The sequence below is a fragment of the Aquila chrysaetos genome, chromosome 9 (assembly GCF_900496995.4).
Source record: "Aquila chrysaetos chrysaetos chromosome 9, bAquChr1.4, whole genome shotgun sequence".
NCBI lineage: Eukaryota > Metazoa > Chordata > Aves > Accipitriformes > Accipitridae > Aquila > Aquila chrysaetos.
This window is the reverse complement of record NC_044012.1, coordinates 21,950,361-21,965,440: the sequence shown is the minus strand read 5'-3', so window position 1 is coordinate 21,965,440 and position 15,080 is coordinate 21,950,361. Positions and strand designations below refer to the sequence as shown.

The following is a 15,080-nucleotide window of genomic DNA, read 5'->3' as shown; positions in this document are numbered from 1 at the left end:
CCTTGAAAGAGGGACCAGAAAAAAAAAAATCACATCTCAAGTGGGCACTTGGGCTGGAAACGCAGGGCTTTGGCAAGCCTCGAGTCCAGCTGTTTGCTGCCGGGATGCTCTGGGAAGCCCGGTCAGGGTCATTTTTTGCTGGGGCAGCTTTGGTTTTTCCCACGGTGGAGGAGCAGGGGGGACCATTCCCACACTTGACGTGAGGGAGCAGGAGGTGGGAGCTCAGCCCCAGGGGCTCGGGCAGCCCCAGGTGGGTCCCCGGAGCAGCTGGGAGATACTTGTTAAAGCCAGCAGGGATGGGCAAGGGGGTCCCTCGAATTAAAGCCCTTTATCAAGCGGCGGATCATAGTTGGTGGGCTTTATATAAACATGAACCATCGCTAGGCATGAAGGGGGAGGAGGAGGAAGAAGACATTGCATCCGCTTGTGCTGCAGTGCCCACAGCCTCACCTGCACGCTCTCATAGACTTGTAAGCCTAAGCAGCCTGCAGCCAGGAATACACCAATTAAGGGCTCTAATAGCTGATTAAGGTAATTAACTAAGCTGGGAAGGGGGGAGGCAGCCAGCCAGCCCCCAGCCCCTCCGGCGCACTGCCTGCACCTCACTGCCAAGCACAACAAACAAATCCAGATGTTTTCTTGCCGGGGAAGCAGCCAGGGCTGATGGAGGTGGCTCGCCAGACCGTAGTTCTGGGGGTTGCTGTATCAGGGCGAGTATCTCCCCCGCAAAGGCGAGGGAGGGGACTGACACCCCAAAAGAAGAGGCAGCTGGGGTTCTCTCTGCTGGTCCTTTATTTCGGGTAAGGTTGGAGGTTCCCGCGACCTGGTTGGAAGCTGAGCTGCAACGCTAGAGAATTAACTGGTGTTTAATGAAAGCTGAGGAAAAAATACAAACCAAGAGGAACCGAGCGATGCCCTCACCCCTGCTGCGGGCAGGGCAGCGTGTCCCCCCCTCCTCGCAGCCGGCAGTGGCTTGCCCATGGCGGGGCTGTGTCCAAGCCCCCTCCAGCCCGCACCCATGTAGAAGGTGCCTGGCATTTCGGATGGGGCTGACCCCGTGGCCGTGGAAAGTCCCGGGGTCCTGGAGGGGGAGAGTGTTTGGTCCCGGAGAGGGTGGCATTTGTCCCCCTGTTGCACCTTCCTTGGGGACCCCCCCCCGAGAGGCTCTGCTGGGGGGGGGAGCAGAGCAGAGGCAGCATCCCAGACTCCAGGGCAAGGAGAAGGCATCAAGCAAGGGGTCTTCTGCGGTGTTAGGTGGACTCCCACCGACCTGGGCAGAGGGGGACAGGCGTTACCACGTGGGACAGGACCCCCATACGTGGCACCCCCGTTCCCGAAGGTCGTCGTACCTCCCCCCCCCCCCCCCCCCCCCCGGCCCAGTCCCCACTCACAGGGCACCCCGTAGAGCATCCGCATGACCTTGAGGCAGTTGTCCAGCAGCGCCTTGGGGCGCACGGCCTTCCTCCTGCTCTCAGCACCCCCACTGTGGACCAGCTTCACCAGGTCGGCCACCACCACCTCCACATCTGTCTGCAGGGACAGGTCACCAGGTCACCGGGGTGTCTCCAACGCCCCCCCCCAGGGACACCAGGGTGCAAAAGCTACAGATGCTGCATTGGCCGGGAATCGAACCCGGGCCTCCCGCGTGGCAGGCGAGAATTCTACCACTGAACCACCAATGCCAGATGTGGAGTGCCCCACAGACCTGACCCACGGACCCAAACCCGGCAGGGGCAGCAGCAGCAGTGACAGGCACTGCCGCCTGTGAACACCCTCGCACTGAGGGGACCCCGACAGACAGCTCTCATGCTGGGGGTACAGCCATGGCAGCACCTCTTCCTGCTGCCTCACACATCACCTCCAGCAAGGGGGCGTTGTCATTAGCCTTCAGAGTTAACACTCTGATGAGACGACCAAGCAAAGTTCACTCTCTCCTCGGAGGGGCTGCAGAACCTGCCTCACGGCACAGGACAAGCCAGCCACATTTTGGGTTCACCCTGGAGACCCAGCTGTGACAGGCCACCCCCATCCAGCTGCCTCTGGGGTGTGGCGGTGCCTCCCAGCCCCAGGCATCCCCCATTGCCCTGGGCCAGGGACCCTCACTGCCACCAAGGCAAGGACTCTCATTGCCACTAAACCAGGGACACACTGCCCCTGAGCGAAGGTGACTTCCTGCTGCAGAGCCATGGACTGTCATTGCCACCAAACCAGGGACCCTCACTGTCATGGAGCCATGGACACTCACTGGCCTTTGAACCAGGGATGCTTAGTGCCACCAACCCAGTGTCTTATCTTCCAATGCTCCCAAGCCAGTGCCCCTCACGGCAGCCACCAAGCCAAGCCCCCCCTCCCCGCAACTCCCTGCCACAGCCCCTCAGGAGTCACCAAGGTGCACTGGGTCTGCCCCACCAATGATGCCACCCCGGGGGGACTGTACACCCACACAGGCACCACAGCAGACAATGGTACCGCGGGGTGCCAAATCCCTCCGGGCACCATGGCAGCCCCCGAGGTCGCCCCCCAGGGACACCAGGGTGCAAAAGCTACAGATGCTGCATTGGCCGGGAATCGAACCCGGGCCTCCCGCGTGGCAGGCGAGAATTCTACCACTGAACCACCAATGCCAGATGTGGAGTGCCCCACAGACCTGACCCACGGACCCAAACCCGGCAGGGGCAGCAGCAGCAGCGATAGGCACTGTCGGCTGTGAATCCCCCCTGCACTGAGGGGACCCCGACAGACAGCTCTCATGCTGGGGGTACAGCCATGGCAGCACCTCTTCCTGCTGCCTCACACATCACCTCCAGCAAGGGGGTGTTGTCATTAGCCTTCAGAGTTAACACTCTGATGAGATGATGAGCAAAGCTCACAATCTGTTTGGAGAGGCTGCAGAACCTGCCCCACGGCACAGGACAAGCTTTGGGTTCACCCTGCAGACCCAGCTGTGACAGGCTACCCCCACCCAGCATCCAAACACAGCTGCCTCCAGGGTGCAGCAGCACCTCCCGTTCCCAAACAGCCCCCATTGCCCTAGGCCAAGGACCCTTACCCTCACCAAGCCATGAACACTGCCCCTAGCCTGTGACAATCACTGCCACCAAGGTGGTGTCCTCCACTGTCTCTGAGCCAGGGACTCTCATTGCTACTGAAAGCCAGGGTGACTTACTGCCACCAAGCCAGGGATCCTCATGGCCACCAAGCCATGGACAATCACTGGCCCTGAGCCAGGGACACTCACTGCCACTAAACCAGTGTCATCCACTGTCCCTGAGCCAGGGACACTCACGGCCACCAAGCCTCAAGGCAGCTCTCGGCCACAGACCCTCGGGAGTCACCAAAGGCCCATGGCTCTGCTCTGCCCAGCCAGCAGCAGGGTGCAAAAGCTACAGATGCTGCATTGGCCGGGAATCGAACCCGGGCCTCCCGCGTGGCAGGCGAGAATTCTACCACTGAACCACCAATGCCAGATGTGGAGTGCCCCACAGACCTGACCCACGGACCCAAACCCGGCAGGGGCAGCAGCAGCAGTGACAGGCACTGCCGCCTGTGAACACCCTCGCACTGAGGGGACCCCGACAGACAGCTCTCATGCTGGGGGTACAGCCATGGCAGCACCTCTTCCTGCTGCCTCACACATCACCTCCAGCAAGGGGGCGTTGTCATTAGCCTTCAGAGTTAACACTCTGATGAGACGACCAAGCAAAGTTCACTCTCTCCTCGGAGGGGCTGCAGAACCTGCCTCACGGCACAGGACAAGCCAGCCACATTTTGGGTTCACCCTGGAGACCCAGCTGTGACAGGCCACCTCCATCCAGCACCTAAATGCAGCTCCCCCGGGGTGCAGCAGTGCCTCCCAGCCCTGAGCACCCTGTGGCTGCACAAAGCCCAATTCGGGCAGAGGGCCGGGGGCTGCAGAGGCAAAGGGCAGGACATCAGGGCTGCATTGGCCAGGAACCAACCCTGGGCTCTTGGGGTGGTGGGGACAAAGACCATCCCACTGAGCCACCCATGGCAGATGTGGGGCTGCTCACAGCTGCCCCATGGCTCTGTGGCCTGGGCACCCCTGACAGGGGCCAGCAGCCCAACACTGTTCCTGAGCCAGTGTCCCTCCCTGCCAGAGAGCAAGGGACCCTCATGGCGAGCAAGCCACGGCTCCTCACCTCCACCGAGCCAGGGACCCTCGCTGCCACCGACTTAGCACCCCTCGCTGCCACTGAGCCAGAGTCCCTCCCTGCCACCCAGCAGATATGCTCCCTGGCACCAAACCAGCTTCTCTCACCGGCCCCACAGTGCCACCAAGGCAAGGACATGCACTGCTGAGCTGGTGCTGCCACCCTCGGAGCCTGAGAACCCACAGAGGGGCCACAGGGATGGGGCCAAGTTAGACCCCAAGGGAAAACCTCAGGTCCCCCCCCCACGGGCACCATGGCAGCCCCCGAAGTCACCCCCCCAGGGACACCAGGGTGCAAAAGCTACAGATGCTGCATTGGCCGGGAATCGAACCCGGGCCTCCCGCGTGGCAGGCGAGAATTCTACCACTGAACCACCAATGCCAGATGTGGAGTGCCCCACAGACCTGACCCACAGATCCAAACCCGGCAGGGGCAGCAGCAGCAGCGATAGGCACTGTCGGCTGTGAATCCCCCCCCCACTGAGGGGACCCCGACAGACAGCTCTCATGGCAGCACCTCTTCCTGCTGCCTCACACATCACCTCCAGCAAGGGGGCGTTGTCATTAGCCTTCAGAGTTAACACTCTGATGAGATGACCAAGCAAAGTTCGCTCTGTCCTCGGAGGGGCTGCAGAACCTGCCTCACGGCACAGGACAAGCCAGCCACATTTTGGGTTCACCCTGGAGACCCAGCTGTGACAGGCCACCCCCATCCACCATCTAAATGCAGCTCCCCCCAGGGTGCAGCGGCACCTCCCAGCCCTGAGCACCCCCCATTGCCCTGGGCCAGGGACCCTCACTGCCACCGACCTGGGGACATTCATTGCCACTGAAAGCCAGGGTGACTTACTGCCACCAAGCCAGGGATCCTCATGGCCACCAAGCCATGGACAATCACTGGCCCTGAGCCAGGGACACTCACTGCCACTAAACCAGTGTCATCCACTGTCCCTGAGCCAGGGACACTCACGGCCACAGACCCTCGGGAGTCACCGAAGGCCCATGGCTCTGCTCTGCCCAACCAGCGATGCCACAGCGGGAGGGCTGTGCAGGTGCCGGCGGGTGCTAAAGGGAGAGGCTCTGGGGTCCCCTCAGCAACCCCAGAGGGACAGCAGGATGCAAAAGCTACAGATGCTGCATTGGCCGGGAATCGAACCCGGGCCTCCCGCGTGGCAGGCGAGAATTCTACCACTGAACCACCAATGCCAGATGTGGAGTGCCCCACAGACCTGACCCACGGACCCAAACCCGGCAGGGGCAGCAGCAGCAGTGACAGGCACTGCCGCCTGTGAACACCCTCGCACTGAGGGGACCCCGACAGACAGCTCTCATGCTGGGGGTACAGCCATGGCAGCACCTCTTCCTGCTGCCTCACACATCACCTCCAGCAAGGGGGCGTTGTCATTAGCCTTCAGAGTTAACACTCTGATGAGATGACCAAGCAAAGTTCACTCTCTCCTCGGAGGGGCTGCAGAACCTGCCCCACGGCACAGGACAAGCCAGCCACATTTTGGGTTCACCCTGGAGACCCAGCTGTGACAGGCCACCCCCATCCAGCACCCAAATGCAGCTCCCCCCGGGGTGCGGCAGCTCCACCAAGGCAGCAGAGGCTTGGGAGGAGAAGCAGGACCTCTGCTACTGCTGCAGGAAGGTACTGCCACTGGGAAAATGGGGACTAATTTGGGGGTCATCTTCTGCAGGATCCCTGCTCCGGCTGTGGCGGTGCCACCCCATGATGGTGGTGGCGACAGTCCCGTCCCCCCCCCCCAGCTCTACCGGCCCCCCAAGGGGGTTTTGCAGGCAAAAATAAGTCATGCTGCATTGGCCGGGAATCGAACCCGGGCCTCCCGCGTGGCAGGCGAGAATTCTACCACTGAACCACCAATGCCAGATGTGGAGCATCCCCTGGCGCTGCCCCACGGCCCCGCACCCCGGGTGCCAACCTCTGCCCCCAGCAGCTTGCCCATGCCAGCCCACCCGCAGGACCCATATGCAGGGGGAGCTGTGCACGCCCGTGCTGCACCCCCCGCCTCGGTGTTCATGCCCGTGAGTGCGCGTCCTTGCAGCGCGTCTGCGTGCCACACGTGTGCATGGGCCACGTGAGCATGCAACACGCATGTCTGTGTGCACAGGCACCGGGTGCTTGCACACTGCGTGTGCACGCAGCACCCCTGCGAGGACTGTGCAAGGCTGCGTGCGAGCTTGTGGCCGGGCTGGCGTGCCGGAGGGGGTCCCCGGGGTCTCCCCACCTGCCGGTACTTGCTGTACTCCTTGCCCAGGGCGTCGAAGAGCTGGCACAACTCCTGGGTGTACTTCCAGGATGGGTGCCTCTCTGGCAGCACCTCACGGATCCGCAGCACCGCCTGGGAGCTGACGTGGAACCACAGGTACCGCAGTGCTGCCTCTGACACCGTCCCATTGCGCTGCAGGCGAGAGGGTGCCCCAGGTGAGACCCACGCAGTCCCTGCGGGTCCCCGGAGCATCCTCGTCATGGGGCCGTCCCCTTCCGTCATCTTACCAGGCGGGTGATGTTGGATGGCCTCAGCACCTCTTCGTACTGGACCTGGACCGTGTAGTTGATGGGGAAGTAGTGTTTCTGGAAAGGCAGAGAAGAGCGCGGGGGCTGGCAGCAAGGGGACAGGGACACCCCTGCCAGCCATGGCATGACACTGGGGAACCGGCAGAAAAGCCCTTTGACGTGGTCAACCCCCAAAGATGCACCAGCAGAAGCAGCTCTGGACACCATTGGGCACAAGTTGCCCCTCCCGGTAGAAAGAACAAACCACCCCCCAGCACGCGGTCACTGTAGAGGCGGCAGGTGCTGCCCTCCCATGTCCCCCCCTCAAGAGCAAACCTGGGCTCTGCAATGCCACATGTCCCCCTCCCACCCCCCCCCCTCAGGGCGGGGGGTTACCATGTACTGCAGGCGCATCTCGTACTGCAGCTTGTCCTGGAGCAGGCGTGTGAGCTCGCATTCACCTGGCGCAGCAGCCTCCAGCCCCAGCACGGCCAGGACACCTGGGCAGCCAAAAGCAAGCGGCATCAGCCTCCCCACCCCAGGGACACCCCCTGGAGTGACCCCCGAGGTCACCGACCCCCTACCCCCCCGCCCCCAAGCTGTACTCACACAGGACGGCCGCGTAGCCCTGCTGCATGTTGCCGGTGGCCGTCGGTGAAGCCCCGGGCTGCGCCTACATGGCCGGGGTTCACCGGGAGCCTCGTGGGCGGCGGTGCGCACAGCGGGGGGACGAGGGACGGGCGCAGACCCCGGGCACTGGGCTGCTCTCCGGTAGCCCCGGGCGGTTGCCCCCTGCCATGGATGGGGGGTTAGTCCCCCTTCCCGGCCGTCCCCGCTGGCTTCTCCTCTCTGGCTGGCTGCGGGGAGGCAGCAGGTCCCAGGGCCATCACAGGGTGCCGGCAGGGATGCGCTCCGGGGCGGGGGGGGGGTGTGGGACCCCCCCCCTGCACTGCAAGAGGGGATCTGGGGGGAGAGAGCCCCGGCTGCAGCCCCAGGGCAGGCGGGCGCCCGGGCTGCAGCCCCCAGGGAGGGCACCCGCTCCCAGCCCGGGGGGCTGCGGGGAAGGGAGGTCCCGGTGAGGGTCCCGGCTGGCCCTGGAGGCCTGTGGGTGGCCTGGGTGTGGGCTGCTGGGGTGTCACCTCCCGGTCTGCCGGGGTGTCACGCCCTGGCACCGCTCCCAGGGGACTTCCAGGGCGGGGCAGGGCAGGGTGGGGGGACCCAGCCCAGCACCGTTATCCCAGCAATGAGTTTGTCAGGCCTTAGCAGGAGCTCAGCCAAGGATTGCCAGGGGATGGGGCTGGTGAAGCGGGTCCCCACGCGGGGGGCGGGGGGCTGTGTCGTGTCCCCACGCTGTCACCCCAAGGGGAAGGAGACCACACCGCGTCCTTGTGCCCTGTCCCGCACAGCACGTCCCCACGTGAAACGGGTAGGTGGGTGTTGCGTCCCCGTGTGGAGCGGCCCACGCAGAAGGGTCCGTGTCATGTCCCAGCACAAAAAGGGCACCCCCCCGCGTCCCCACGCCGTGTCCCCGTGCGAAGGGGGCCGTGCCGCCTCCCCACGCCGTGCCCCCGCCCCACGTCCCCACGTGAAGGGACCCGCGTGCCGTGTCCCCGCGCCGTCTCCCCCCAACGCGGGGGGCCGCCCGTGACCAGCCGCGGCCCCCGCCGCAGCGCGGCCCACCCCGCCGCCGCCCCCCCCCGCGCGCGTCGACCCCCCCCAACGCGCGAGGCGCCCGCGGACCCACCTGGCGCGGCGCGCGGGGCCGCCGGGCGCGGGACGCGTCTCCCCGCGGGCGGCAGCGGCGGGGCCGGGCCCGCGCTTCCCGGGAGGCGGGAGGGGGGCGGCGGCGGGGAGCGGGCGGGGCGGCGGCTGCCGGGGGCCGGGCGGGGAGCGGGGACCGAGCGCCCGCCCCGCACGGCCCGGCCCGGCCCGGGGCTCGTCCCTCCCTGCCCTGCCGCGGGTGCTCGGCTGGCCCGGCCCGGTGTCCCCGGGGTGGGCGGCTAGCCCGGGTGGGCGTCCACACGGTACGCAGATAGCCCAGGTGGGCGTCCCCGGGGTGCGCGGCTAACCCAGACAGCCGGGTGTCCCCAGGGTGCTCGGCTAGTCCTCCTGGGTCCTCCCCTGCTCCTTGGGGTGCTTGGCTACGCCGGTTAGGTGCTCCCCAGGCGCTTGGCTGCCCCAGCTGGGTGCCGCCGGGGTGCTTGGCTAACTACACTACGTGGCCCCCTGCCCCTCAGGGTGCTGGGCCAGCCCTGCAGCGTGCCCCCAGGGTGCTCACGCAACCCAGCTGGGTGCCCACATGCTCCCCAGGGGTGCTCGGCTAACCACACTGCACACCCTCCGGCCCCCTGGGGTGCTCTGGTCCCCCAGCGCCGGCACTCCCAGGGCACTGGGCTCCCCTGGCCAGGCGGCCCGGGGTGCTCGCTGGGCTCAGGCACCCACAGGCACGTTTCGGGGCACTGGAAGTGGGCGTCAGCCCGGCGCTTCCCTGCACGTGCCTGTGCGAGGGCTGCGCTGCGGGCAGGGGAGGCTGCCCAGACCCATCTCTGAGGGGCTGGGGGGATCCCTGGCTGTCTGCAGGCCAGCAGGACTCCCCCTCCCTTTGGCCCAAGCCCACGCCGTCTTCTCAGGATGCTTTGGGGCTGAACCCCCGCCAGGAGCAGGGGACGGGGGACACGAGACACCGTCCTCCTCCCCCTGCCGCCACCGCCCTAAAGAGCCCCTTGGGAGAGCTGGCTGCCTCGGTGCTGGGGGCTGCCAGGCGTCCAAGGGGTCGGCGAGAGAAACCAGCTATCAAAGAGCGGGGTCAGCGCTCCCAGGGAAACGCGTGGGAAGGAATGCACTTCTGCATGCGAGGAGAGCGCGCTGGGATTCCCCTGGCATGGAGTCAGGGCCACAGCCGCTCTCCTGCCAAGCTTCCACCCGGCCCTGGCCAGCTCCTAGGCACAGCCTTTACCCCCTTCCCAGCTCCAGGCTGGGGGCAAGACGTTCAGCTCCAGGCAGGGGAAGGAGTTGGTTCAGCTCCTCACCAAGGTGTCCGCAGGGATTTTACCCTCATCTGCTGCGGGCCTTAGGAGGAAGCCATTTAATAGCATTCCCTGCCCACGTAGTCATCAGCTTGGCAGCCAGGATGGGGTGAGGAAGAGAAGGGAAAGCGTGGAGCTGCGCAGCACGGTGCTGGAGGCGGTTTGCCCTCCTTGGCTTCGCCAGGCTGGAAATCACCGCTGATGCGAGCCCAAGGCAAACAGCCGCCGGCACACGGCACCGGCCCCACGAGCTTTGCTCCCACACGTCAGCAGGAGCCCAGCACCCTGCTGCTGCAGGGGCCCAGGGGCAGGGGCAAGCCCTCGCTAGGAGCCAGGTGCGGCCCCAGCTTGGAGCCCCCCAGGCAAAGGGGGTCTGGGAGCTCAGCCACCTCCCAGGGCAGCCCACCTGCTCCTCCAGGTTGGGGCTCAGTCCCTCCCTGACTTTGCCTTGTGCTAGAGACAGGTTATTTAGGCAGGCCCGGCCAAGGAAGCAAAACCTTGTGCTTGGAACCAGTTTGGGAACACCCCGAGACCCCCAGCTGCGATTTCACCCTTAGGACTACCAAGACACCGATGGCCAAGTGCTGGCGGAGCTCTCCTGGAAGTGGTCCCTGAGCCAGAGCGGGCATCACACCACAGGGGAGGACAAGGGGATGGTGAACGCGGGGAGCACTGGGTGGGCACCCCACGTCCCTGACAAGCCATTTGCTGGACTCCACCAAGTTCAGCTCAACCTATTCACCGCTCCCCTGAGGCAGCTGGAGCACAAAGCCCTTCACCCCCAGGCAGATGGGTGGGGCAAGCAGCAGTGGCTGGGTGCCACATGGCAACCAACGGGTGCAGCCCTGGGTTAAGCCCCTGCCAACACAAACCTGTAGCAACAAGCGGAAGCAGGAGAGGGGTGCAAAGGACAGGCCAGAAGGGCGCATGTTCACCCTCGCCCCCGCACAGCACACGTGCCAGAGGAGGAACCCGGAGCCTGTTCGATGCGAGTGCGTCACACTGGGCCGGGGGCAACCTGCCTTTCTGAGCCCAGGGCAGGGAGGAGTCCAGGGCCCCTTCGTCGGATGCCAGGCATCGAGGTCTCCAGCTCGGCAGAGACAGACCCAGTGGCAGGATTTAAGCCAGGGACCAAAGCTGAGGCTGGAGGCAAGACTGGGAAGCACCTGCTGCGTGGGCGAGCTCCGGCTGCGAGCCTTCGCAGCCAGCTAGCGGGCAGCGGGGAGAAACACCTTCCTCCAGCCTCCTGGCAGCCAGCTGCTCCTCCCAGAACTGCAGCTGCTTCGCAGGGCAAGAGAAGGAGCCTTGAAGCGCAGCCATGCCCTGGAAGGGATGGAGAAACAGTAGCTGGGGGAAAGAACCTTCCCTCCCACCCTTTTTTTCCACGTACCCCTGCTTTGTGTGTGTCCCAGGGTAGACCGGCGGCTCCAGCTGCGGGACACACTGCCAGGCTTGGGGCCAGCTCCAGGCAGAGCAGGGAGGGAAGTGGGGGCAGAGAGGGGCTTACAGGCCAACACCTGCAGGGCCGCAGCACAGCTCCGGCATCCACGCAGGGCACAGGGTTCAGGGTGTGCACGTTTCTGTCCTCCTCCACCCCTCCTGCTCCCGACAGGTCAGCAACAGCTGCTGCAAAGGAGAGGAGCCCCAGAGTCAGGCTAGTTAAAAAAACAGGCTTTTATTCTTCATGTGCTGCTCACAGTCACAGCTTGGAGACACTGTTCTTGCCAAAGTTATTATGAAACAAATCAAGTCCCAGACTCAGGCCTCACTCTTCCCCACCCCCAAGAGAGTCAACATTGTACAAAACTCTATTTACAGGGAAAACAGTCAGAAACGGTGAGTCCAAAAACCCCTTGCAATTCAGAAGAAAACGTTCAAGACAAGTGTGACAGTTATGCCCCCCGCACAGCCAGGCTTCCCACTGGCTGCTCCCAGGACTGGTGGAAGCCCAGAGCTTCTCGCCACCGACTACTAAAAGGAGCTTGGCAATCCTGAGTCACGCCACAGCTCTTTCCTTGACCAAAAAGCCGGGAAATTGCAAAACCCACTTGATCCTACAAAGGCTCAGCTGTATCTGCCCTACAGGGCTTTCTGCAAGCCCAGCACAAGACACCCTCAGGCTCCCCCATCCTAAAGGGGGGCCAAGGAGATGGGGCTGAGGGTCAGTCTGCGTCCTTCCTCAGGCACTTCCCAAGAGGGAACCTGTGGCTGGAAGCCAGAACGTCAGGAGCCTTCACATAAGCAGCGGGATGTGTTGGGAGACCTAATACCTGATACTGTATTTACTGGAGTCACGTTACTTTGAAACATAAACCAAGAGGAGCAAACCAATATTTAAAAAGGGAAAAGCAGCACACATTCCTCCTCCCAACTGTGCTTGGAAGAGCATCCATAGGTGCCCAGCGAGCAGCTCTGCTCCTGCCAGCTGCCGCTCAGAAAGCATAGCGCGTGCGGATGTCTTCCAGCTTCTTGGACACCTCGGGTGGGGTCCGGTCCAGCTCTTCGGCCACATTCTTCTGTTTGTTAGGCTCCATGGAGTTGAACTGCTCACACAGGTCCCCATCGATCACATTCTGGAGGGGCAAGGAGGAGAGCATTGAATCCACACAACACAGAGGCACTGAACCCTGCCTAAACAGGCAAAAATGGCAACAAACAGTTTGTTCCCAGGAGCTTCTTAATCCTGTCCTGGAAACAAGACCATGCTTGGTGACCTCATCTGCTGAATAGTAGCAGTTAGCATCAAATTAATTACTGGTCAGCTTGATTAATGAAGGAGAAACCCAAAAAACCTGGGTGCAGCTGAAGAATCACACAAGGGAGAAGACAACAGATCCGACTCTGGTCCAAACACTGTGCTGCAAAAGCTGAGGGGAGACTGCAAAAGATAGACTAAAGGGCATCTTCAGCCAGATGAGAGACATCTTTTAATTGTGCATGCTGCATCAAGCTCATCAAGAACAAGAACACCTGCTGCACTTGGACAGCTTCAGCTGCTGGAACAGTTTTCTGACTGACAGTACATACGTTACTCTGGTAGTAGTTACCACATATTTAACTCTGGTCCAGTACTGTGGACACTTCCGGTCACAGCATTTAGCAGTCGACAGCTTCACACACAGCTCCTCAAAAGCAGAAATAGGCAGGAACAGCCGTTTCTTATCAGATTTCCCTTTTCAGTGGTGGCAGAAAAAAACACATCCCCAAGGCAATACCCAGTTTGACCTCGCTACGCAAACAGCTATGTAATGTTTCTTCTCCTGATGGAAAAAGGAGATGCTGTGGCAAGCAGAGAAGCGCAGCAACACCACCGCTGGGCTTGGGTCTCAAGACCAGCCCTCAGAAGGCTCATTACAAGGGTTTAGAAACCAAAAACAAACACAGTATTAAGTGCTAAGCGCTGCTCTCCTTACAGAGTGCTATTCAAGCACTAGCTTCAGTTCCTGCCACAGTCACTACACAAGCTATGGTTTACATTGCCCAAGTATTCCCCCACTGAACAGCAACCGTGACTTGCTTCTGCCAGGCCTCAAAGCACTTCCATGTCCCAGAGCAAGTCTCCGCACCCCCATGACTAGCTGATCCTAAATACTCAGACCTACCTTCACTGGGAAGTAGTAGGAGCGGAAACTGAGATGGTCACGTCCACAGAGAGGAGGATGCTCAGACCTTAAGTGCATTTCCACATGCTGGAAGAAGTCGTGATCCTGGGGAGATTAAGAATCGCTAAGAGAACCGTTTGCTACACGTCAATGCCACTGGCAAGGTAAGGCACCCATCAGCCAGGTGCTCCTGCGCTGCCTGAAACACTGCCATTACCAGGTCCTGCTAGAGCAGCCCTGCACATGGCAGCCACGGTCACCCCCTCACCAATTCCACCCTGGGAGCACCCACGGCAGAGCCAAGCAGCCAACTGTGCCACCTTGGCCAGGGTCAGCCTCCCAAGAATTGGAGCATAAGCAGCTGTGCAGCACAGAGGTGCAGCTCAAGGAGTAAATGTCTTGGCATCCGCTGCTCCAGGAGGCCACAGCAAACAGAGACGAGAATACCATTCTTTAGGACTTGAAGTGTCAGTGCCTGATCAATAGTTTACAGGATACACAAAGCATGCCAAAGGATCCCTCCTCAGAGACACTAAATCACCCAAGAGCTCCTCTGGAGCACGAACAGATTTAGAACAGCAGTGCAACAACAAAAGCTCTCAACTCTTCACAGAACCAATGCAGAAGGAGGAGTTAACGAGCTCCTTCTCTTCCCCTTTGCATCGGAGCCCATCCCGCAGCCACAGGCTTTCCTGCAGCCCAGGTTTTCACACACTGCAGAGCCCTAGAGTTACCCTCAAGGGATGAAGCACACTAATATACTGGCTGGGGAGGAGCGCACAGAAAAGCAACAACTCTGCAGCATAATGATGGGCCTTGCTTACCTCATGGGAAGTAAAAGGGACCAAGATTCCTATCCCCCCCGATAAGGTGGTATAGACAAGAGATTCAGAGCCTCCTGGGATCAGCGTGGTCTTCTGTAAGGAAAGCACCGTCTCTCCCACATGGTAATTCATAATCACTTCAGCCTGAAAGTCAAACACAGAAGCATGTTTTTTCTTTAGCTTATATAAAAGCATCAAAAGGCTTAAGACAGGAAAGCAGAATGAATTCGGCCACCTGCTAGTTCTGAAACACCTTTCTGAAGAGGAAGTGCCTTCCACCTGTGACCAGATGGCAAAACTCAGCATGCCACAGAGTTACCCTCTTGAGCTGGACAAACAGATGCAAGTGATGAGGGAAAGCAGGAAAAGAAAATGAGCATGCTGCCTCAATCAAACATCACTCAATAGGCATCGGCTGTGATTTCAGAAACTGAATTTGGCTCCCAGTGACAGGGAAAACCGATCACCCGCAGCATGGTAGATGTGTAGGAGCAGAACTGCCAATTCATCTCCTGGACAACACTGCAGAGGACTTCACAGAAAAGCAGCATCCTCTCTTCCCACAATAACCACGTGATTCCCATGAAGCATTACCTTCTGCGATGCTCCATTAAGAAGCCCCCTGTCCCAGAGAGCTTTGTTGCCTGTGGGATCCTCATCTACCTCATCATTGGTGTTGGGAGGCAATCTCACCTGTGTTGAAAGAGGAAGAAAGAGTCAACAAGCTGCAGGAGCAGCACATTATCTCTGGAGAATCCTTGTGGTCTTTGAAAGGCTGCTTTTATGGACTCTACAAGAATCACTTTACACTTACAGCAAAATCATCCATTTACCCCTCCAATCAAGGTTTTTAGAGTTAAGTGACAACCATGTTGTCGGGACTGATGGCCCATCACTCAAAAACATGGGCAGGACACCTCATGACCGGCCTCTGCATGG

General features: G+C 61.3%; 2 protein-coding genes and 6 non-coding genes across 11 annotated transcripts in view; all 8 read right to left on the bottom strand.

Annotated features, from left to right (window-relative positions):
* Positions 1–774: 774 nt before the first annotated feature.
* Positions 775–8,484, bottom strand: IL34 (interleukin 34). 3 transcript variants are annotated; one of them, XM_030026584.2, is made up of 6 exons: positions 8,434–8,484; positions 7,299–7,652; positions 7,086–7,189; positions 6,690–6,767; positions 6,421–6,594; positions 775–1,270 (listed from the first exon to the last, which is right to left on the bottom strand). In XM_030026584.2, exons 2-6 carry the CDS (start codon positions 7,324–7,326, stop codon positions 848–850), a joined length of 807 nt encoding a protein of 268 aa, XP_029882444.1. In that variant the 5' UTR covers positions 7,327–7,652; positions 8,434–8,484; the 3' UTR covers positions 775–847. The 3 variants fall into 3 exon arrangements, with proteins under 3 accessions (XP_029882444.1, XP_029882445.1, XP_040982247.1); XM_030026585.2 differs by having other exon boundaries at positions 7,299–7,546; XM_041126313.1 differs by lacking the exon at positions 8,434–8,484 and adding an exon at positions 1,392–1,530 and having other exon boundaries at positions 1,030–1,270; positions 7,299–7,832.
* On the bottom strand, positions 1,612–1,682 carry TRNAG-GCC. The gene has a single exon. It is a non-coding gene; the product is annotated as a tRNA-Gly (tRNA).
* Positions 2,554–2,624, bottom strand: TRNAG-GCC. Its single transcript has one exon. It is a non-coding gene; the product is annotated as a tRNA-Gly (tRNA).
* Positions 3,394–3,464, bottom strand: TRNAG-GCC. Its single transcript has one exon. It is a non-coding gene; the product is annotated as a tRNA-Gly (tRNA).
* Positions 4,483–4,553, bottom strand: TRNAG-GCC. The gene has a single exon. It is a non-coding gene; the product is annotated as a tRNA-Gly (tRNA).
* On the bottom strand, positions 5,307–5,377 carry TRNAG-GCC. The gene has a single exon. It is a non-coding gene; the product is annotated as a tRNA-Gly (tRNA).
* Positions 5,989–6,059, bottom strand: TRNAG-GCC. The gene has a single exon. It is a non-coding gene; the product is annotated as a tRNA-Gly (tRNA).
* A 2,887-nt stretch (positions 8,485–11,371) lies between the features above and the next one.
* SF3B3 (splicing factor 3b subunit 3) overlaps positions 11,372–15,080 on the bottom strand; it is a 30,263-nt gene continuing 26,554 nt past the window's right edge. For both annotated transcript variants that reach the window (XM_030026561.2, XM_030026563.2), the window contains exons 23-26: positions 14,736–14,834; positions 14,142–14,285; positions 13,318–13,422; positions 11,372–12,288 (exon numbers count right to left, since the gene is read on the bottom strand). In XM_030026561.2, the coding sequence (XP_029882421.1) occupies positions 12,148–12,288; positions 13,318–13,422; positions 14,142–14,285; positions 14,736–14,834 (489 nt within the window). In that variant the 3' untranslated portion in view covers positions 11,372–12,147. The remainder of the gene's footprint in view (positions 12,289–13,317; positions 13,423–14,141; positions 14,286–14,735; positions 14,835–15,080) is intronic.